Source organism: Halichoeres trimaculatus, unplaced genomic scaffold (genome assembly GCF_033239565.1).
Source record: "Halichoeres trimaculatus isolate MK-OKI-2021-1 unplaced genomic scaffold, fHalTri1.1 fHalTri1_scaffold_23, whole genome shotgun sequence".
Lineage (NCBI taxonomy): Eukaryota > Metazoa > Chordata > Actinopteri > Labriformes > Labridae > Halichoeres > Halichoeres trimaculatus.
The window spans coordinates 12,674,056-12,698,127 of record NW_027437201.1 but is presented as its reverse complement, the minus strand read 5'-3'; the positions used below and the strand labels follow the sequence as shown (position 1 = coordinate 12,698,127).

General features: G+C 42.3%; 2 protein-coding genes across 2 annotated transcripts; one reads left to right on the top strand and one right to left on the bottom strand.

Annotated features, from left to right (window-relative positions):
• The first annotated feature begins 4,170 nt into the window (after positions 1–4,170).
• fscn2b (fascin actin-bundling protein 2b, retinal) lies at positions 4,171–15,522 on the top strand. The gene is made up of 6 exons (XM_074663605.1): positions 4,171–4,317; positions 5,200–5,926; positions 13,614–13,770; positions 14,242–14,363; positions 14,461–14,628; positions 14,780–15,522. The coding sequence occupies exons 1-6, from the start codon at positions 4,207–4,209 to the stop codon at positions 14,983–14,985; spliced, it is 1,491 nt and encodes a 496-aa protein (XP_074519706.1). The 5' UTR covers positions 4,171–4,206; the 3' UTR covers positions 14,986–15,522.
• Positions 15,523–18,754: 3,232 nt separating this feature from the next.
• On the bottom strand, positions 18,755–24,042 carry faap100 (FA core complex associated protein 100). The gene is made up of 8 exons (XM_074662526.1): positions 23,483–24,042; positions 23,274–23,392; positions 22,310–23,175; positions 22,014–22,170; positions 20,341–21,250; positions 19,895–20,017; positions 19,533–19,619; positions 18,755–19,265 (listed from the first exon to the last, which is right to left on the bottom strand). Exons 1-8 carry the CDS (start codon positions 23,636–23,638, stop codon positions 19,134–19,136), a joined length of 2,550 nt encoding a protein of 849 aa, XP_074518627.1. The 5' UTR covers positions 23,639–24,042; the 3' UTR covers positions 18,755–19,133.
• Positions 24,043–24,072: the final 30 nt, after the last annotated feature.

Below are 24,072 nucleotides of genomic sequence, written 5' to 3'. Positions count from 1 at the left end.
AGGATACATATGAGGAGGAAGTACAGTAATAGTGATAATAGTGATAGTAATGAAAATAATAGAGTTGATAACTATAACTGAATTTGACTTTATTTTATTTTTAAAGAGCTGTCTGCCTCTCCCTGATATAGCCTCTCAATTCTCCCTCTCAATGCAGTGTGTGTGTGTGTGTGTGTGTGTGTGTTATAAATACAGGAAAGATAGAAGTGTTTCTAAAATGCAAATGATGATCTGATTTATTTTGTAATTTGTTATTTTACTGAGAATGGATGTTAAGTTTGAGACTCAATCACCTTAAAATACGTCCTCTTCCCATCAGGTTATAAGAGTGTTTAAATTTAAGTGACACATCATCCAGTCTGTTCATGAGCACCCTGACAAAAGTATCTTTTAGTATTTTTGTCCTGTTGGCTGGTTGTGAAACAAACTGGCATAACGCTGAGGCCCTCATGACCCGGAAAAAGAAACGAAACCCTCCACAAGACCAATGTTGTCTACAATATGGGAGGCAATGTACCTGGATTATCTAACTGATGCTTTGCAAAACTGCTATTTGGAATGTAATTCTGAGTCCTACTTGTTGAACACTCAGTCCATTTACTTTCCACAGAAAAGATCCAAAGGAGTCGATCATCACATTTTCAAAATAAAGACAAATACATAACTCCAGCAACACCAGTAATTAAAAACCTGAAAAACATACATCACCTAAAAACACAAAGAAAGTTCCCTTCATATGTAAGATTCAATGCCAAATACCCCATACAACCTTTAAATACCATCACACACCATGATAACAAACTCATACATAATCTGCTCCTAGAGTTCAACCACTACCAGACGCATCAGCCAGCTCATATTCATATTTCTTGGCATGGTCTGGGGCCAGTCCTAGATAAACTGGACCAATAAGTCCCTTTTTTTGGGAAATGGGGCAGAATCTGTAAAATGAAACCACAGGAATGGATGTGAATTAGTATCTTGATGTCCAGCTTCTGTGAAGGAGGATTTTCATTTCAATCTTCTTTGGGAAACTCTCAGTTTTGATGTACTGTACCTGTGTTAATAGACAGGTGACCTGCTCAGGGCCAATAACAGCCAGGCTTCAATAGGAATGGGTAGTGATAAGTTTCTATTCATACCAATGCCATCATCGGTTCTGCTTATAAACTTGATTCTTTGTCAATTCCCTTTTCAACCAACATTCAATCAACATTTGATTGAGTTTTGAGTAAATAAATTTGACATGACACTCTTGGTATCTAGTGCTGCGTGCTGACAAATGTTTTAACATGTTGGTTGTGTTGCCACACTTTCTCAATATTGCAGCATTGCACAAATTGCACAAATTGCACTTTGAGCTGTTAGCGCCCTCTTTGGTGAAGTGAAGCCGAGCTCATGATCGCTTCGATCTTTCCACCATTGTCTTGGAAATTTTGCTGCTGACTGACAAGACTGATTGACGTATGACAGGTCACATGACATTGATGTAAGGTCCGGACGCTCTGGGGTAATGTAAAGAATCAACAAGGGAATAATTAAGGAAAAAGGCCAATGATGTTGATGGCTTGAACCATTTCTTATCTATTCTTCACAGGAACAGGTTATTGATACCCACCTCCAAGCTTCAGCCCCCCACAACCCCAAACAAGGATTAACAGTCAAAGACGATGGATGGACTGAGTTATGACAACAAACTTTAATTTCTTTTGATGGTTAAATACATCACGTAGCAAGAATCTTCACCCAGGCTGCTCTCTTCAAAACTACATCCGCTTTCCACAGGTTGCAAATCTTTGACACTACAGGCTAAATAAAAAAAATAACTGTTTTGCCCAATCAGACTAAAGTTGGAGTGAATAATACATGTAAAATGCAAACCAAATGATCACTTTTCTAAAACAATGCAGCTGCTGTAAGAATTAGAACCTTTGTTTACATCACTAAAAAGCAACAGACAGCAATGATTACATCCACACATACGAATTACATCTGATCCCAGTCTAAGTCCTGGCAGCTTCTAAAGCACATATAGTGTTCTTCTTTAAATATTGTGGGGATGAAAGAAATCATTTTGAGAAGAAAACTTTTGGTTTACTTCATCCTTTTGTTTTTGTTATTAAAGTTACACACTTGAGGGATAAAACGACCAAAATCACTGCTGTTTGTTCATCCTCTAATCTAGCTTTAATGCATCAGACTTTCAGACTTCAAACAGAGAAGCTGATCTCCAATCAGCATCTCACGAAAGGGGGGGATGTCAGTCTGTTTACTGTTCACACACTCAATACACTGCAGCCTTCATGTGCTTCAGTAACTCTGTGTGTGTGTGCGTGTGTGTGTGTGTGTGTGTGTGTGTGTGTGTGTGTGTGTGTGTGTGTGTGTGTGTGTGTGTGTGTGTGTGTGTGTGTGTGCAAGACATGCATTGTTTATCCCGTTTGCGTAAAAGTGCTGCAGTTCAAGTCTGGGTCAGGGGGAGTAAATCTTTGGGTGGGTGTGTTTAACGATGAACCCTGGGACCCTCCTGTGACCTCTGTGTGTGTGTGTGTGTGTGTGTGTGTGTGTGTGTGTGTGTGTGTGTGTGTGCAGTGATGATATGCACATTGCTGTGGGTTGGTGAGTGTATGTGTATGTTTATAGTCATTGACAAAGAGAAGGGGGAGCTTGTGTGTGTGTGTGTGGTTGTGCACTTGTGTTTTTGTGTGTGTGTTGGAGGATTGGGGAGGGGGAGAGCTGATAGATTAGCCAGGTTGGGATGATTGGGTTGAGGATTAGATGGATTCAGGAGGAGACACGTCTGTTTACTCTGCAAAGACGACTTATAATAGGCTGATTGGCATGATGATTACTCACACACACAGAAACACACACACATGCAGGCTGACTTGCTGCACACACACATCCATTCATAAACACCATATGTTGATAAGCTTGTCATTATTGCCTTTACATCACCCGTCATCTTGTTCCCCTTCATTGTCCCTTAAATTCAGATGTGAAGTGCATCTCCTTCGGCCTCTCGGACACGTTTCCCATTAGGACTGACCCAGAGAGCTTGCAATCAGAGAAGGTGTGTAACTATAGCCCCAGCAAAGGCAAGTAAGTGGAGCTGCACTCAGGCAACTACCCCAAAGGCATGGGGGGTGCTCTGGTTACCCGGTGCTGTGTGTGTGCGCACATTGTTTCTACTTACCTGTCTTTATGTGTCACAGAAGTGCAGGGCTCAGAATAAAGCGCAGAGGCAGAGAAAGGCAGGATTATACTCATGGCAGGTTAGAGAAAGGCAGAGAGAGAGAAGGAGAGGATGGGAGGCAAAAGCGACAGGGAGAGGCTTAAGATTACAGAGGCGAGCTGCACTCTTTGTTACCGTGTTCGGTTTTGACGGACGGCTTATGTTTGGGGAAAGAGTGAAGGAGTCCGTCAGTGCGCCACCATAAAATTTGCAGGACTGCTGAGGATGTTCTTCTCCACTGATCAAACTTTTGTCTGACAAACGAGGAGCCCCGGACTTCAAGGAAGGTAAAGAAGAGAGGTCAGGGAACTGGATGTGATCCAAAGGAGGGGCCACAAAATAAAACCCCAGGGGAGGTTTAGTCAGGGGGAACCAGGTGATTGAGCCTTCAGGGTGAATAAAAAGTCAAGCAAAACCAGGAGGGAGCCTGGAAGAGGGAGCAACAGGGAGCGGAAAAGCAGGGAGAGAGAGGAAAATTAGTCTGCAGAGAAAGAGAGGGGGACGCAGACTAAAGAGAGATCAAGGCTGACTCAAGTCTTTGCTGCTTCTAACCTGATTAGGTTGAGAGGAGGTGGAGGGGAGTCAGGGAGACCCCGATCAACAGCAAGAGAAGAAGAAGGGTAGACAGACAGAATTACAAGAGGACGCTTGGTGAAAGAAGCCTCTTAAATCTGGGAGCTGGAATTAGAGCCGCAGAAACTGCAGAGGGGAAGCCACAAAACCACAGTAAGTAAATTAGGAGCCTGTAGCTGGAAAAACGTGAAATGAAGCCATGGGCGGGAGATGGAGTTTGTGGTTTGGAGAGTGCTTTATATGCTGTACCTTAATGAATTGATTTCCTGTGTGTGCAACTTTCTCATTTCATCATACTCCATGACTTCATATCCTCCTTTATTCCTCACCTCGTACAAAAACATAACTCTTTTCCCCAACATTCCTTACTCATACAACTCCTGTTCTCATACTCCACATCCATGAATCCACAGGTGAAGATGCCGGCCAATGGGAATCATCCCTTGAAGCTACAGTTTGGTCTTATTAACCATGAGGGACGCTACCTCACTGCTGAGAACTTCAGCTTCAAGGTATAGACACGACATCTAGTTTGAACGGAGCTTTGTAGTAGCTCATGTTTACACCTGTTAAAACATGTTTCCTAGGCTCAGTGTTTTGTGCTATGCAGCAGTGTATTTTTGGTGTGTGACTGATACATCAAGCTGTGATCTTGCAGAAGTACAAGAGAGACACACAAACACAAACAACAGCGCCAACCCCAAAAAGATTTTGCCCCAAAGTGGCTCCTCAGGGATAGTGATGTTTAAAATCTGTTACCACTTTTACTACTCTAGCCCGGATTGCAGGACAGGATACCCCGCTTCATTTGCTCTCTTTCTCTGAAATGGTTGGGGCCCAGAAGCTCCTCAGAGCTATTCTTTTATCAGTGCTTGGCAACTGCCATTATTTCTGGACTCTTTAGACCAGCCTGAAGAAGAAACAAAGCACAATGTCAGAAATGTTTACCACTTCTGAACACCAACCCTAAAGCCGCCAACAAATGGTTTTGCCATTACTGACCAGGTTGCCTGTTGTGTAACTTTTTAATGCCAAGAACTAATCACTATTGGCCAGTCAGATTCAAGTGTTTTACACTGACAGGTTGGTGAGTCCCTAAAGCAGTTTGGTGCTTGAGCTGTCTCATATTTTGTAAACAGTCTGTTCAGGTGAATATGCAATGTTTTCTAGTTTTGGCTGACACTGTTGCCTGTTCATGAGAAATAAAACCCACACTTCCCCAAGAAACCTACATTTTGTTTAAACCAGATGTAGAACAGACTTAAAACTGCTTAGCTAAAAAAAGACTGGAGGGCCCAGTGGCTGTCCAAATATATTTATATATTTATATATAAACCCCCCGAAAAAATGAAAAGCCTTCATGGCCTTGGTTTGAACATCCCACTTTCTTTCAGGTGAATGCTTCAGCCCCAAGCCTAAAGAAGAAGCAGATGTGGACTCTGGAACAGGACTCTCAGGACACACAGGTGGTCTACTTGCGCAGCCATCTGGGACGCTACCTGGCCTCTGACAAAGACGGCAAAGTCACCTGCGAGGCCGATGGCCACAACTCAGACTGTCGCTTCCTCATCATTGCTCAGTCGGACGGCCGCTGGGCCCTCCAGTCTGAGCAGCATCTCCGCTTCTTTGGCGGCTCTCGGGACTACCTGTCCTGCTTTGCTCAGGTAATCACAAATGCAGAGCTATGGGGGATGCACCTGGCGTTACATCCGCAGGCCAACCTGCTATCGGTGGCCCGCAGACGTTACGCCCACCTTTCAGCAGAGGATGGGGAGATCGCAGTGGATGTGAACATTCCCTGGGGTGTGGCGGCGCTTCTGACTCTTGTCTACATGGACGGGAAGTACTGCCTTAAGACCTGTGATGGCCGCTTCCTCAGTAACGATGGGAAGCTGTTGATGCAGAGTGGGAGGGCCACTGCGTACACACTCGAGCTGAAGTGTGGAAAGCTTGCTTTCAAAGACTGTGAGGGGAAGTATTTGTCTCCCATGGGGCCTACAGGCACCCTACGGTCTGGTCGGTGTTCCAAGCCGGGCAAAGATGAACTTTTTGACTTAGAGGAGAGTCATCCACAGGTGGTTCTGATGGCAACCAATGGGCGATATGTCTCCATAAGACAAGGTAGGTAAACAGACCTGTCATCAACTGGTAATATCATCATTAACCCTAAACCGTGTTAGTACCAACTTGCAAATTCACTGGTTCTCTAATCCTTTCTGATTAGATGGTCCTTAGGACTGACCTTCCATGCCACTGAGAGTGGTCACATGATCCTTTCACTGACACACACTGACCTACAGCCATACATAATAGAGCAGAGAGCTGACAAACACCAGTACTACTACAGTAACTTCTACAAGCCCTCATACTGAGCAAACTGTTCTCTGATACACCCCCAGAAAACTGAGCTGACATCCACAGGAAGTACTCTAACTCCAGGATATGCTGAGTAAGCAAAGTTCAAGTAATAGGCTACTCTCCAGTGATTGACAACTGATAAGAGATGAATGGTAATTATGGGTAATGTAGTCTGCTCATCAACGTGCATCAATATCACATGGGACTGCAGCATCTTTCCAGGAAAACAAGATAGACGATGCTGATATAGGAGACTATCAGCCCCATCTGGGAGAAGTGAGACGAATACGTCATTCGTTTTAGGGTTGCAATTGATTTAGGTCAGTCCACTCTTGGTATTAAGTCGTACATTAGCGAGAGCTTTGGTGCAATAACAGATTAACTGTGCACTTATGCTGGGAACAGAAACAGGAGAACAAAGAAACGCTATGAGTTCATGAATGATGAGCTAAAAATGATTATGTTATGGAAAAGCAACAAATTAAAGAGAGACATTTTTAACACACTTAACACATTTGGTCATCATTTTGAAAATCTAAGCTCAGCCTAACTTTTGAACAGCATCCTGACAGGCAAAGGTGCGGAGCTGATGCATGCTTCTAGCTACCTGACAATCAGCTATATTGTGCCCAGTGACACCTATTATAACTTTAAAACTTAACCTTCATAGAAACCCAAACATGCATCATAACAAAAAATCAAAACCCACAAAACTATGTGTAAAGTAATAATCGGGGTAGATATCCATAACTGTCTTTGAGCCATGCCATAAACATTTTTGTTGGAATTGTTTGAAACTGTGCTCACTCAAAAGTGGAACCAGTGCATTGGAGCTGAAAGAAGTTTTAAAAAGTGGCAGAGAATAAAAATCACAAAACAGTTAAATGATGCATTAGAATTCAAAAATCAGGCGCTTACATTACAAAAAAATGTTGTTGTTTTTTTCCAAAATGGGAATTCTTACATGGAACCTAATTGGGTCTCCTTGCTTTTTATAGACAGTTCGTTGAGGACACTTGAGGAACTGCAGTTTTAACTCTTTCACACTAGCTTCATTTCCTATAACATGAGTCTGCTGCTTATCCAAACTTTCCTCCTGGGGTTGCTGGGAAATGGTGTTAACACTCTACACTTGTTCCCAAAGCTGCTTGCTGAAACAGCTGCTTGTAAGCCATATGCTGCAGGAAGATGTGTTGTTACTGTATTATGCATTTGACACAGCTGCTGGAGAGCGTTATTTGATCAGCATACAGCCTTAAAACTAGACTACTATGTGGATATATTACACCTTATCCAAACTAGATTCAAAGTTTTTCTTCTGAATGAAAAAGTTACATCTATCTGATGAGTTTATATATAAACAAGAGGAAGATTATGTTTCATTAAAGCAGAAGTTAGCTACAAGTAGACGGATCTACATGTTCAGTTGCTGATGGTTTGTTGGTCTGATTTGAAACTGGATTTGGGGTGGATTAGCATACACCATCAGTGCTTGTCTGCATCCTTGGCCATGACATCCATCTGCAGGCTGCAGATTCTTGTCTGCAGGGTTGAGTTACTCCAGCTCTGGGTACTGAAACTGAATCTCTCCCTGTTGCTCATTGTTCCTGGTTTTCAGTGGGAAAACCTCAATTTTTTCTATTTCAGTTCATTTTTTTGACTTCATCTCTCTTTCTATTCCACACATGATCTACACTAACAAAAGCTTTATCTTCCTCCGCCACACTTGCTTGCACACAAAACCACACCGTCCTGCCGCGGCGAGCGGTGAGGTGGTGTTTTGAATTATTGATGAAGTTGGCCCCTGTTCCTGGAAGGCAAAGGGGGGAGTCTGCTTTCAGAAACCCAAGCTGGATCTCACCTGGGGCCAAGGCTTCTGCCCCTCGAGTCTCGCTCTAACTGGCTAATCTAACCTGCTAACCCCAAGACATCAGTCAGTGCTGAGGTGCTGCTGTGTTTAGCTACATATGACAATGCAGGGTGGTCGAATTTCAGCGCAAGATGAGTTTTATCTATCAACCAATTTTGGTGTGACTCAAAATTACTTATTAGAAATATGGCAAACACCAAAGAATGAACAGCAAAGCCTACAATGAGACAACTTGGCTCCAAAAATGTAAAAAAGATGGGATGACTTTACAACAATCAGAATCAATACAAAAGCATGACTTGTATATTTGTACTTAAAGTAGATCAAAGCAAAGAATGTAAAATCCCTGCATGCTCAAACCTCTGAAGAACTTTGGTGTTGAACTTCACTAGTTTCTGCCTCTAGGTTTGACAATGATAAAAGAAGGAGAAGAAATAGAAAGCAGAGCAGGGAGGACACAGCTCCCAAAGGAGTTCAGGACAATAGCTGTGTGAGGAAACAGGTGGGCTCTTCATCCTCCTAATGTCACCTGTCTGTTCTCATAAGTTCGCACTTTGTCTTTGCTCTTTTTAGTGCTGAGGGGTCATGTTTGCTAAGCAAGTCCCAACACTTAAAAGGCTGAGTGTGGAGTAATTAGCAACTTTAGCATTTGGCCTCCAACTTTGCACCACAAGAACAAGCAAAATAGAAACAAATGTGTTTTTGTACTAGGAGTGTGCGTACAGGTCGGAAGCAGAAAAGAAGAGCGGTTGCTGATGTGCAAAAAGAATTTGTAATAAGTGATGTTTTTGTTGTAAAAACTTGAGGATCATTCTTGTGCATCACAGAGCCGCTCTCCCTCTAAGCTCAATGATGCTTCATCAATGTGCATTAATATCAAAGGCGGTGTTTCTGACTACAACTAGAGCCATATAATTTTCCCATTTCTACACACTGCACCTTTAATTGAGTTGGTTGAAAAAAAGGGTTGACTGTTTTGACTTTGAGCATGAACACGTATAAAGAAGTGTTACAGAGGTTCAGCTGACAGGACTGGGATGTTGCATTCTGTCTTGTTCCTGGATCTTAGCGTGACGGGTAGATAAGGCACTTTTCTTCAATTTGGGGGCCTTCATTTCTAAATGTCCCAGAAGGTCTCCCGGATAGTTGGGGTGACTCCTCCCACTCTGTTTGTCGTTCTTTGTGTCGATTTGGGGGAGTTATGACCCAAACTTCACCAGATGGTGTACTAATTGGTCTAGCTCCAGGCTGACTACCAAGGGTACAAGGTTGGATATATCCATCCAATCTAATATCAGTTCTTTGAAAAACTGTGAAACTCAGCACTGTAAAAGTGAATGGGTAAATCTGGGCTGCGAAATTTGAGAAAATGGGAGTCAAGCGCCCAATATTGAATCTAAGTCAATTTGGGGCACCTGGGGGTGTGGCTATTACTCTCATTGCAAAACAAAGAAGCCAAAACACCACTTTCATGAGCACTAACGTATTGGACTGGTGTTTTAGGACCATCATGTTTCCTCCACTCTGCCAATTGAGTAGGGAGCACTCTGGGAGTCCACATTTGTCAACAGAGCTGTCATTCACAGACCCTCTTTCTCACTTCACATATCTAATGAATGCTTAGCTAAAAGCTAAAGAACACATTAGCACACAAACCAGTATGATCTGAGTGAATGTGCTGCAGTCAGTTCTAAAAATTTGGCTTCACTCTGTGGAGCTGTAGACACACTCAATGTTTTTATACCACTAAGGAATAAAAAATGATTGCACTATAAACATTGCAGTGATGAAGGATAAAGGATCAGCAGAAAGAGGAAACTAAGGAATAGGGGGATACAGGACTCAGCTTACCATTAATAATACATGTCAGGGCCATCTATCGCTGATGGATTAGTTAGGTCTGCTCCACTTGCCAGCAGCAGGTAGGACACCAAAGAAAGTGGAGCTGGATCTGGGGTCTGATCCAAATTGTGGCGCTGGGAACTCTACCTGTGTTTTCCTACGCTGATGACATCATCTTATTTGCTTCACCAGCTGCTGTGTCAAAGATGGTCATCAATGCAGCCGTTGATATCCTCAGATTGCTGGTTTGGATTTCAGCGTGTCTAATCTTTTCTTCTCTCTTTTCTCACCTTTCCTCTCTCCATCCATCCTTCCTTCCTTCCCTCTTCCCTCCTCTCATCTATCAGACAGCGGCTATGAGGTCCCAGCTGAGCCCTGTCGCTGGATCATTTCTGGGTTGAATTAGTGTGAAATGGACACATGGAATAGGTAGACAAAGCATGACATTGAGTCGGGATGAGAGGGAATGAAAGTGATGGGCCCCCAGGCGTAGTTGCAGAGTGGAGGGGCAGAAATGTATGCCTGGAATAAACTCAGGATCAATGATAATTTAACCAAGAGTAAGACCTCATGGTCGCTAGCGTATCAGGTGTGAATGAGATGTGATTAAAGTGTCGTGGCAGCTCAGAAACCATGACATCTTTGTTGCGTGTCATCCTCTTTCTACTCCTCTCCTCTGTATCTACAGTCAGATATCAAATTAAGGCAGAAGGCGCTAACAGAATTTAAAACGCACTGTGTTCTGAGATAGGGCCAGAGACAAACAACTGGTATATAAAATCAAGTGGGTAAAGGCCAAAAATTGCTCAAATCAGTGAGGTATGTGAGCTAAATTCTGTCACTTCTGCACTATCTTTATATCATTTAACTTGAAGCTGAATCAGCACAATGGCTTTTGGAAAGTGGAATTAGTGCAAACAAATTACTGCTGGATAAATTCAAGAAAACCAAGAGTCCAGCTGTTGTAGACAGCATAAATATATGAACAATAAAACAGCTACCGAAAAGGGAAGCTCTTACACTAAATTATGCTGAAATGTTCCTTTTTCTGATAAGTTTGGTGTGATTCGGCTATTTTATGCAAGTGCTAAATAAAGGTATTGTGCCATTATTGACAGCTCTGTTGGAGAGTCAATAAACTTTGACCACGCCAAAACCAGACATATTCAAACGGACACAGAAATATGCCTTGTGAGCCACTTTCAACTGACAAGTCAAAGAACCTGCCTTACTTAAAGTAAAAAAAAATCTAGCAATGGGGAAAAGAAAATGTGGTTGACAAGTTTCTTGAAATTGGAAAAATGTCTTGATACAAGAAACCAAAAAAGTGATTCTTTCTTATCCCACTGGCTGATTTATTCCCTATTCTCAAGCAATTCAGACATCCTTTTTGTCTTTAAATGACTTGCAAAGATGTAAATGTGGCTCATATTAAGCCTAAAAACCCATTTTGTTCTAAAAATATGACGAACACTTGCTTAGATTTGGGGTTTTGTAGTGAAGAGGCTGTTATGGTGGGGTCTCAAGTCAATTTGATGGATCACTGCCGGGTTGTCAGCGAGTTAAATGTGTGTTTTAGTTATTGGAATTCCCAAACCCATAGAGCCAGTCCTTACTGCACTAACTGCACGTTGCATCACTAGCTCAGAGTCTTTTAGCCTCACGGTCAGCAAACACTACTCATGGCTTCTGTTTTAACATGAAATAAAGGGTTTCCTCAAAGCAGAACTGATAAAGAGTTTTTTATTTATTCATTTATTTTCCGTTTTCATGGTTATGAAATGGCACCGATGGAACTGTACCTTTCTGGGTTTGTTTTGTGCCTTCTGTATGCTGAAAACAGCCTTAAAGGTAGAGCTTAAACATCTCAAGCCTGTCATTTGACAAAAGACTCCTTGTTTTGAGTGGCATTTTTTAACATCTCATTAGTAACAAAGCCAGGGTCAGAGGGGTACAAGGTTCAGGCTACCTCAGCAGAGGTGAGAAAGAATGGTCCAAGTGGTGAAACACAGCTGTGCAAATGGAAACTGCAAAGCTGAGCTTCATAATGTTACGATTAATGTGATGATGCATTTTGGTTTTATAGTTTCCAGACTGTAAAGAGCTTAGTGGGCATTAAGTATGACAGTGCGTACTATAGTACAAACATGGATTACGCCTCCTGAAGGCACAGTTGTCAAACAGAGTTTTCTTGAATGTGCTTTGGATCATTTTAAATGTTTTTAACAGGGTGGCTGGTTTGTGCATTTTCATTTTTTCCTATGTTTTCTATACATCTGATCATTATCGGCTCCATTAGCTTGAGGGTTGAATGTAGTGAGTAATTATCCGAACATCCTGCTAAGTGTGGACCGTAAAGTCCACAGCTCTCTTCCTGTTCCTCCTTTATTCTTTTATTGAGGGGATTGAAGGATTGGACGGGCAGCGTTTGGAAGCTGATTATATCAGAGCCCTGCTGTGAGGAGGGCAGATAGGCAGGGCCGGAGGTGGAATGATGGTGGGAGGCTGGGGGCTGAGGGAGGGGGAGGTGGACATGGGGGGGTCACTAAAAAAGAGAGGTGGGGTTGGGGTGCAGAGATTTGGGTTGTCAGAGGATAAAGAAAATGTTTCGGGGATATCCGAGGATGGTTCTTAATTGGGATTAAGCTCCGTGCAATCTGTCTCTGGATGATGACAACAGTCGTTTTCTTTTGTGTCAGTATTTATGATGATGGTACAGTATGATGATCAGTTTTAAGGGTTTTGCAGTAAACTGCCCCAAAAACTATTTCAGGTATTGTGTGGATCATAGAAATTACCTTTTTCAGAGTGAGTGAATACCAAAGGGTATGTGGTACAGTTCTACCAAAGGGTTTATGATCAAGTATGAGACTGACCGAGGTACTTTAATGAAGCACCCATCAGTGCATATCTATCTACAGGTGCAACCAGGAAACATGACAAAGAGCAAAAAAGTATTACAACCATGAAGGAAGTGAGATTTACGCATAACTGCATAAGCCCTGGCGTCCATTGCTGACAGTTCTTCCCATTTCCAACTTAACTTATAGAGGCATAAATTAACAAAGATCAACACTTGGCCTCAACAAGCCTCTTCAAACAGGGTTGAGCACCCTAATCATTAAACACTAGGGAAATAAATACACAGTTAACCATTTGGGCTAATAGTCAAACTTCCCACAGTACTTGAATGTATCACAACATGCACTATTTCTGCTTTACAGGTTGCATATAAAAGAAAACACCATAATGTTGTCAGTTGCTTCTTCACAGTGTGCAAAATGTTGCTCTACATCTGCAACAGGGGATTAAAAACAGTGAGCCTCTCTGCACCTGCTGGACTACCTGTCTGTCTTAAGACTGATTTCATTTATTACCCTCTCCAATTAGATCTCTGAGGTCAACTAACCAGCTTTATTCAGAGAGGACAGGAGAGTAGGCAGAGAAAGAAGCAGAAACAAAGAGGAAAGTGACAAAAAAAGACCTCTCGCATTTGATGGCCTCTTATTCAAGCTGTATTCATTTTGTCGTCCCTTTGGATGTGCAGTACTTTGGTCAACTTTATTTGTTTTCAAATCTGCTTGACTCAACAAACTTGTTACAACTTGTACAGCTGTAATCTATCATGCTGTGCACATTATACCCCACTGCAATGCAAGTAAGAAACTAAAAAAGAGACCTTAAGGAGTGTTGAGAGTCTCAAGCACTGACAGGTTATGCTTCCTTTACCCCACTCAGGAGTGAGCCTTGCAGCCAATCAGGATGACGAGACAGACATGGAGACGTTTCAGATGGAGATTGACAAAGAAACCAGGAAGTGCACGTTTAGAACCAGCCAGGGGAACTACTGGGCTCTGGTGGCACATGGAGGCATCCAGAGTACGGCCTCTGAAGTGTGGGTAAAGCTCTGATAAGTCATGTAGAGTAAATGAACTTACATTTACTGTGCGCATTCAGTTAATGCAGTCATTAAACAACACATAAATGGTGCCGTTCTTACTTTGTTGAAATCAAGCTGAGTGTGTAAATATTTCCCTAGTGTTTGTGACCGAAATTAGAAATTCTCCTGGCAAGAAAACTTTGGCTTGATCTCGCAAAAGTATTTTAAATATCATGAAAATTTTCCCCCATGTCGCTTCAGAGCCTCCAAAAATTTCTGAGCTAAAGTAAAAATGAATCAAATTAGCAAGGGGGATGCTGTCATGCATAGGTTCACAAACACAGTGAAAAGAACGATTTATTGACTGTGGGATTTGGTTGTCTTAGACATATCTTTATGCACTACCACTCAGTATCAATAAAGCTATTTCCAAGAGCATTTAAAGCCAAATTAAGAATCATTTTGCCTCTTTTGTTCCACCTGCAGGTCAGCAAACACCATGTTTGCAGTGGAGTGGCTCGGCCACAAGGTGGCAATAAAAGCCAACAATGGAAAATACGTCTGCACCAAGAAGAACGGCCAGCTGCTCGCCGTCAGTGACTCAATAGGTGAAAAACATTAACAGCCCTTCTTCCTCTCACTTTACTAATGTTTCTCCTCAGTCAAATCTGACGTCCTCATGTTCTGTCTGTCACCTCTCATCAGGAGCGGATGAACAGCTCACTTTGAAGCTCATCAACAGACCCATGTTGATCCTCAGAGGAGAGAACGGGTTCATTTGCCACCACAAGAACTCCAATGCGCTGGACGCCAGCCGATCAGTCTATGACATTTTCAATCTGCAGTACAGTAATGGGGTCTACCATATCAAAGGTCAGCATGTTTCCTCACACACATGACTGATTTAAGCCTGGAGCTTTCTTTCGTTGGCTCTCAGAAAATGTTTCAATGATCTCTGAAACTTTACATTCAGATCCCTCCACTGTCTGTGTTTGTTTGTGTACTCACTCTTTGAATCTCACAGGTGTGGACGGTCGGTTCTGGTACGTGAACACATCCGGGCTGGTGTGTTCAGATGGTGAGGTTCCTGAGGACTTCTCCTTAGAGCTGCTGGAGCACGGTCGCCTCGCCATCCGCACCAAGAATGGAAAATACCTGCGAGGAGATCAGGGAGGCACGCTGAAGGGAGACGGACTCTGCCCGAACAGCTCAGCTCTGTGGGAATATTGAACATGACCCAATATGAGTCCTAACCTGAGACACTCGAGGCCTCTGAAATCAGCAATCAAAGGCTGGTGTTGTTGCTCTGCAGCATGACTCTGTGACATTTTAAAGAGAAAGGGTGTAACATTTTGATCCCTAGAGTCTCAAAAAGCTGCATCAAAAACTTGGACACATGCAAAGAGAGAAAGTGTGTTATGAGGAGCAGATACTTAATCAGCCGAGACAAAACTTGTGAATGAACCTGTGTGAATGAAACCAAGTCTGTTTGTTTTTCCTTACAGTGTTTTCTCGGTGAGACTTTGCTGCATGGTTTTATATCTGTTTGAAGCTACATAGAAGGAACCCTCTTCTTTATGGACACGTGAAAGTTTATGCTGCTTTTTACTTTAGAGCGTTTCAAGTATTATGCTATTGTTTACGAGGCAACAAGTGTTACCACAGGTGTGTCTTTACTTTGACACTCATCTAAATGAGGAGGTCAGCTTATGAAGGTGACACCTTAGACATTTAAAAGTGATGTTACCTGGTGGAGGACGTCAGGTTGGTAGCAGTGTTATGTGTTGATGTGATTAGCAGACTGAATCACTTGGTGTCTGTAAAAAGGTAAAAAAAAAACTGCATTAAAACTAATGTTAGGAGAAGTTAAAAGATCATTGCAACATTTTTCATCTGAATCTCTGTCATTTTTTCTACACATTTTGTTTTAGTAATGCTACATTTCAACCAGGATTAAAAGGAATCAAAGCAAAGCTCCTCTTAGAGTAGTTTTTACATTCTGTGTGTCATACCAGACTAACAGGTTCATTTCCTCCTTTCTTCTTTGGATCACCTGGGAAAAAGTGAGTGAATCAAAGCTGAAAGTGAAGAGGACAGGCAATTTTTAAAATGTTTTCAGAATTCAATTATACATCCATTACGTATTTTGCTTTTCCATTCAGGGCTCCTGGAGGGCAACCAATCTGACTCAATGATGCTTTCAGGCAATTTAAAGTTATTCTTGAGTTTAATTGACTAAACAATCATGTCTCTGGACTCTGGAAGGAAGCAGTAGTACCTGTACAGATTCAGTGTAGTTTTCTTTGTTCAAAACAAAATTACACTCTGTTTATAATGCACATCAAATTGCCAGCAAGTCCTCAAGCTGGATTAAAAGAGCAACAGAGTAAAAAGCCAAATCATAAAAAGAAAATAAAAAGCAAGCTGATACAAGAGCACCCCATGATGAAGATTTGGACCTCATTGTCTGGTCAAACACTTCATCTGAAGAAGAACTTTGAACAAAAGAGATTTTTTTTTTCTTTTTGCATTCTTTTGGAAACTTTTTTGTGTTCTCTTCAAGATCAGTTCATCAAGAAAGACAAAAGAAAAGTAAATGGTTTAGCTACAACATGCTGGAGAAATACACGTCTTTAACCGAACATGTCACAAGGACGTAGCCATTGGCCACCCTGAAATCCTGAGCTATGATTGGTTGTCTCCTCAGAGGCAGTATATACATTTAGGACCACTAATTGTTTTGTGTTTAAACAGAGCAGCTTTAAAGTGTGAAGCCTGCGAAGTGTTAAAATTTGCAGTTCATCAAGCATCCTCTTGAGGCTTGCTCCAGAAACGGCGAAACCTCAAACATAAAAATAAAAAAAAGCAAAAATCAGGGTTGAAATTGCTCATTTCTGTATTGGCACACATCACAGAGTCAAACTTTTCCACCACTCATTATATTTAAAGTTAATAAACTTACAAGTTTTGCCCACAGACTGTACAATATGAAGATATGTTTGCAGATGTCAACTGTCTCTTCCTGTACAGAGTAATGAAGCCAATCATTGGCAGGGGCCATGTTGAAAATGCTGGCTTGAGAGGCAGATTTTGAGCATCATTACAAACAGCTATAGGATACCAGACTTCTCAGTCATGTGACCCGTGCCTCTAATTGGACAAAGTTGTGGTTTCGATGTCTTTAAACCACTAAGTTAGAAACAAATCTGCGCCTGAGCTGTTTTTGAACCAGGCTTTAAATATGTTATTTAATACAAAAAGGCAGTTTTTTTGGTTTGGTGTGTATGTGGTTTTTCTGTAGTTGGCCCCAAGAGGACAAACAACAAACTGCAACTTTAAGCACATCTGCATAGGCTTCATTTTTCTAAACCAGATGTTGCCTCTTGGTTTTGCCCATATTAGAGAATGGCTGGCTTGATGGACAGGTAGGCACCAGGTAGCTGTCAGCCAAGACGTCTAAAGCCCACATCTTTATCTCATCCTGACTCCAACAAAGACAGGTTGAGTCAGTTTTTCTAAATATGGCACCTACAGACAACGGACGACTGGATCAGAAAGAAACGAGTGATATCACAGAGACTACATTTTTGTTAGCTGCAATGCTAGTGTCCTTTAAATATCAAGCATTTGTTTTTTTGTTGGTGTTTTAAATGGTGACTTAAGACAGTTTGAAATGATTCCCTGCTGTTAAGTCACCTTATGAAGTTGAAAAAAAGGAAAAATAAAACAATGTTTGAATTCTTTTGTATTAGAAGTTAAGTCGATGTGATAAGTGGATAAAACCCTGCTCTGTCCATGCTGTTTGCCACTCTGGGCAAAAGAGCATGGATCCACTACTGAATGTTTTTGACTTGAAGAAATGAGTATGATAAAATACTGCTGGAGCACAACAATATTAAAACAAATAAAGACATTTTCAAAACGATAGACAAGGACCAAAAAAATACTGTGCATCAGACTGAATCACATAATTGCAATGTGCTCATTCCCATATGCACAGGCTCAATGAGGATTAGCTGAAGGATGTATTCATATTCAGAGTATATTACGCAGTGTCCCTTGTGATTTGTGACAAAGTCTACCAACCCTTTCATGGCCTCTTACCTTCGATAAAGTCGTTGACGCTATGAATGGAGCCTCTCAGCCTCTCCCATGAGGAGACTCAGCAGATGTTCACAGCAGGAGCACAGGAAGCGCCCTCCAGTCAGCACCTGTTGAGATACTGCAGAGGTTTCAGGAGTTAAGTTGCATCTTTCTTTAAGGACTTCCTCTCATTGTCAAACTTTTCTTTGCAACAGAAAACAGGATCAATCTCGCATAAAGAGGGCGGTTATGTCAGAGTCTGCATGTCAGCTCATGTTGCCGCTTAAGGTGCGAGGACACCAGTAGGTCCCACAGCTCACAGCTTGAAGAGTCATATCCGTGACTAAAGAATCTTTTGCTGTGGTGAAGGTGTGAATGACGTCTGTTGGTCATCGATTGTCCCAGTTTTCCTGACCAGTCCTGCACTGTTAGACCAGTTCAGAGTGAGAGGAAGTTAATTTAATTTGCTATGACTTTTCATATACCTTACAAACCACCTTCACTGTTATAAGCACCCCATTACATCCACTCACACCCTTAAAGAGTATTTTGTCCATGAGCTGCTCTAACTTGCAGGTTCAGTCATCTCTAGCCTGGTTACAATACCGCTAACAACCTCTCAATGAAAGAGAGAGCAAAACGCTTCAATTACAGCTCAGTGATCCATTTCAGACTGCAAACAAGAAGTCTGCTGGTCTCCCTCATGTCTGTACAGTCCAGACCAAAGACTTTAAGGGACAGTGTGTCTGTACTTGTTACAACTCCTACATCATCTAATTAAATAACATGGTTCTCCGTTATGTGTCATACATGTCTATAAATAGATTATGATGTGTCTTTTGTAACGTTTCCTGTACAGAACATCTGGTACAGTCTGTGTGCGAATCTGACACACATGGAGGACCATGAACCACACAACCTTTGCCCACCTGAACCTCAGGGCGCTTTCATTCAGACCATAATTGCTCATACTCTTCCTCCACCTGAGCACTTCAGCTGGCCCCCGCTCAGTGCTATGAACTTGAGGTAAAGGTGAATAAAGACGCTGATTGTTCCATTTCAGAGATTTCTACCAAGCACAATAACAAAATGGATGAGTTCAGAAAAATTAGCTCTCCTCAGGTTTTATTAATTAGAGTGCAATTTGAAGATAATAGTGCCTCTACTACTTAAGTCTCTTTCTGATGGACATGAAATCTAAACAGTGAAGCACTTTTATAATTGTCATTCATATTATGAACAGTTTGTTTCCAGAGCAGGGCCAGGGCAGCTGTGTAGGTGGGTTTAATGCAGGCTTAGATAATGAAGAGAGGATTTTCTCGAAGGTCTCGGTATACGCGGAGTAGAGATCGGGTCGAGTGCCCTCCGGACACTTCTGCACTAAACTCCTCTGAGATCCGACTCTGCTGGATGTGCTGCAACAGGCTCTGAAATGTGAGGGAGAGGTGAAAAAGAAGGAATTACGTAAAGAGAAATGTGAGATTAAGTTTTTGCAATGAGCACCTTCTGATAAAACAAAACTCAAAATCATTTAACTTTATTTTGAAAATGTGGCAAGGGTTGCTTGCCAAGCTGTATCAAATGCTTTCTGAAAGATCCAAGTGAAAATGAAGATAAAAACAGGTGGTCAGGTATTAAACAGTGTTATCTACAGCTCTTATAGGCACAGTATGAACATGTAAACACGTTTTCACCTCAGCTCTCTGCAGTGTCTCTCTCAGAGCTAAAGTCTCGATGCTCTTTTTGGACACAGCTCTACCAGAAGCCCTCTGCACCAGAGTCTGGAAGAAAGATCATCATTCTCAGATTACTTAATAAAAAGCAATACCATGTATGAGCCTCTAAGGACAAAGAAAACCAGCCTGCTGAGTGCAAGTTTGTGATAGCTAAAAGATGTGCTGCTTAAGCAGTAGCAACAGTGGTCTCTCTTCTACAGTCTAAAGAGTCAGACTTAACACGCGTGACAATAGAACAGGTAAGTCTCATAGAGGGTAGTTTTTGTTTGGGGAGTTTTTCGAAAGATGAACCATAGATGGGTGCTCTGAAGTGTTCGTACCTGTACCCGGCACAGCACAGCATGGTGAAGTCCACATACTGTGGCCAGAGAGGAGCTCTCAATTTGAACTTCTACTGTATTCAGAGAATCCTCTTTCCTAATGCTGTCCTCCTTCACGTTTACCTGGAGAGCAAACGCTTATGTTATCACATAAATATTAGTTAAAATACAAACTCTGTCACCAAAGCAAGCCAAATTATGCACATAAATTTACACCGTCTAAAGCAGCTACTGGCCTAGCTTCTGTGTTGCTTCTGTGAATACTTCCACAAAATAGATCCCCTTTAAGGCAGTAGTGAGCATGGTTTTTGTGAGTTTTAATAAAACTCTCTAAGTTTGTCTTGTGTGGTTAACTACAGTGGGAGTGCGTTTTGAGATAATTTAAGATGCAATAAAGGTACTGAAAATCTAAATTTTGAAGTCAGTCGCTGTAACATCAGATTTACCTCTTTCGTAGTCAGTTTAACTGAATGACCATTAGGACCTCGAGCGTGGATCGCTGAGCTGCCGGCTGGAGTTCTGTCTCCATGTTGCTCCCTCTTCACTCCTCCATGAGGCTCAGAAAGCAACCAGTCAAGCAGCGAGAGGCTCACGTTTTGATGAGTGTCTTCAGCTGAGGTTTTGGACACCAGTGTCTCCTTCAGTAACTCAGATGACACCCGAACAGCTGCTGAATACTTCTCCGACTCTGACTTCAGAGCACCCTCTCCTCCCTCACCTTTTCCTCTCAACCTGCGCTGATGTGAGTTTATGAACGTCAGGATAGTTCCTGCTGTGCTGTCAGATTGAGCTGTAGCTCTGGTTGCTTTGGGACAGTCCACCTGCAGGGTGTGCAGCCAATCCACTGTCAGCGTGTTCAGGGACAAGCTGATGCAGCTACTCTGTGGATCAGGAAGCTTCCCAGCCTCCTCTCCTAGCAGACTCAGGAGAGAGAAGACGATTGAGCAGCTGACCGTCATGGGGAAGGATGTGTCCGCTGCAGCTGAAAGAGGCAGAGACACTTCTAATGACTCTCCCGGATGAAGGCCCTGGAAAGGAAATGAGAAGTTTGAGGAGGATCTTCCCCCTCCTGTGCTGGGTGGATAAGACAGAGTAGAAACCGTGATGCTCAGAGTCCAGCCGCGCTCCAAAACATAAGGACCTGGATTTTCCAACACACATATCAGGTTCAGGGAGTCTTTTTGAAGCAGTCTGCTCCAGCTGGTCATGGCATGGCATCTGATTGGTTTCTCCTGGATGGGAAGATGCTGGTTATTGTTTTTGCAGGCTGTAAGCAGGTAACTGATGTTGAGCACCTGGTTCAGGTGCATCAGGATCTGGTTTTTGGATTTGATGGTGGATTTCAGCACTGATGCTCTGAGGGGAAAACAAGGAAATACATACATGAATACATATAAACAAAAGAGACATGTCTTCTGTGTTCTGTGACATATTAAGGCGATCTGATAGGGGGAAAAAATGTAAAAATCATATCTTTTAAGGAATTCAGCTATGATTCCAAATTTAAAACTTTCACAGAGTATAATACATAAATTGTGCACAGAAAATGTCTTATTAAATGCTGTACAGCTAAAAAAAAATGCAGTCATCCGCTTTTGCCTATAGAGCCACCTCAAATAATCTGATTGTTGCTGACATTGTCAGTACTGAGCTAAGAAACTAGAGTGAAAAGACCTCCATGTACACATCTTATGCATTCATACACAGCATGTGCACATTTGGACTAACACATGAAAGCAGCGCATCCACATCATTTGAATAAAAAGCAACGCCCCATCTAGCTGTCAGCTTTGTATTAGGCTTGAATCTCATTTTACTCACATCATAAAAAAAGAGAATGATGAAAAAGGAGAATGATAAAAATGGGAGATAAATGCAGCTGATAGTATCTTAATGGGGGAAAAAGCAGCACTTTTACTATTTTGGATGAGGAGTGACAACATAACAAAATACAAGTGCTGTGTAAATGTAAGTAAACAGCATCAAACTGCAGGATCATACTTAGAAGAAACTGATGCACAAACACATCAGTATTCATTTGATTTTTTTTCTTTTCATAATGCTGAACTATGTTTCTTATTTTTGGGGGGGAAAGAGATACGTATATCTTCCAGTATACCTTTCACAAACGTCTCCAATTGCAGACAGCAGCTCCCTGACGCTGCGGCCTGAGTGTGTGGAGGGCTCACTGGACGATGTTGCGTCCTGCTTCCTCACAGGGAGGATAATCCTCTGGAGCGTCCCTCTCTCAGACAAAGCCAGGAGCTGAGATTCACCTGGTAAACAAAAACATTAAACACAGTGAAGAAAGACTCTATTAACAAAACACTTTCAAATTGTTTCTTAATGTCAAAACAAATGAAAGGTGATGAATTTTTAATGTACTGCCTCTATGTTTATCCTGGGTTTGCTCACCTGCAGTGTTTCTTGTAGGATCAGCCAAAGCGACAACTCTACATACATTCAAACTTGTGATGTTTTGGAAAACAGCGACTTTCATACTGGAAGCTTTCTCCTCCTTTTGTATCCCACGTAACCTCTCAGACAGATCCAGGGCCAACAAGTCTGACACAGTGCTGTAGTAAAGACAGTTTTCCTCCACACAGCCACACACCACGGGCCCTGGCACACACCCTTCTGTAAAACCAGCTGTGTATCCTCCTCCTTCTGCTCCCCCTTTGTTCACTCCCATCAGCACCACTCGCCCTTCTTCACCCACTGCCACCAAACACTGGGCATGTCCTGTTCTTTCCTCCACAGAAGCTGCTCCCATAAATATGACTGGCTGCTCCAGGCTGTGCAGGACTCTGAGTCCTGTTCCTGAGGGATATAGAGGGAGGAAACACAAGCGCCCGTCTGGTAGGCCACAGAGGATGACAGGGGATTTGGCAAGAGCAGCATCTATACCGAATAAAAGTTTGAAGAGGACATGCTCAAGGGAGACACTGTTGGTTGAGGAAGAGGAAGACAAGTGTGTAGTATCACTAGAACGCACACACATCAGCACTGGCCTCCTTCTCGTTCCTGTCTTCCTCTCAGAGTCATTGTGTGTAACACCAGGGATCACTGGGAGACTGAAGGAGCCAAGCATCTCAAAGTTGCTGGGTTTTGATTGTTTTAAAGATCTGTATAAAGTCAATACCCAAGATACATCTCTCTGGGAAAGAGTTAGAAGTATGGACCCTTCAAAGAACAGGGATAATATTCCTTCTTCTGGGACAACAAGAAGCTCAGAGGAGATTTGTATCTCTGCTGGAGATGAAGAGGCATCATCTGAAGCTCTGAAGGGGGAAAAGAGCCCACAGGTTAAAAGGTGCTCATAAGACTTAGACCAACAGATTCAACAACAAATAGTAAAGCAGGAAAATTAAGTTCATACCTAGACAGGACGGACTGCACACAGACACAATAAACTCCACTTTGACAGGCTACAAAGAGGAACTTATTGTCATGACTTCCAACCAAGTCACTCACAGGACCAGGAAACTGTAGAACACCCTAAAAACACAACAGTGGCTCAGAAACTCAGGAATTGTCAACAAATCCTTAAGAGTTTAAATTTGACTATAGAACGCAGAGGGTACTTACTGTGAGTTTCCTCCTTTCAGTGCAGAATAAATACACCTCATTGCTCCCAGTGCCGAAAGACACAACTGTGCTTGTAACAAAAAGGAGCCTTTGACAGCATGATGTTCCCGAAGAGCCAAACTCTGCCCAATTCTCAACAGTGCACCGTCCGTTCATGGTCCCGGGAACGAATAGGTAACTGAGATGTTTTCACGCTACACACGTTGGTAACACTACTGTTTCGGTAAGGTACGGTTAAAGTTAAATTTTGAGGTAGAAAAGGAAAAGTTCTACCCACACTGGTTGTTGACAGAAGGTGTCACGCCTTCATTGTGTTCCGCGCGCCGTGGTTTGGACCAATGACGGTCGAGAACTACATTTCCCATATAAAGTCTGACAAACCGGCGGGTGACGCAAAGAATTCTTTGGAGATTCGTGATGAAGATTTAAGTCAGTGGTCAAAATGTATGACTTCCTGAAAAGAACATAAAAGGTATGTTGTTTTTTGTTTGTTTTACGTTATTTTGGCAGTCGCTTCGTCCAGAATACCTACAAACACCAGATGGCGCGCGCGCGTCCTGTTTTCATCTACTTTCGATAATAGAGGAAGA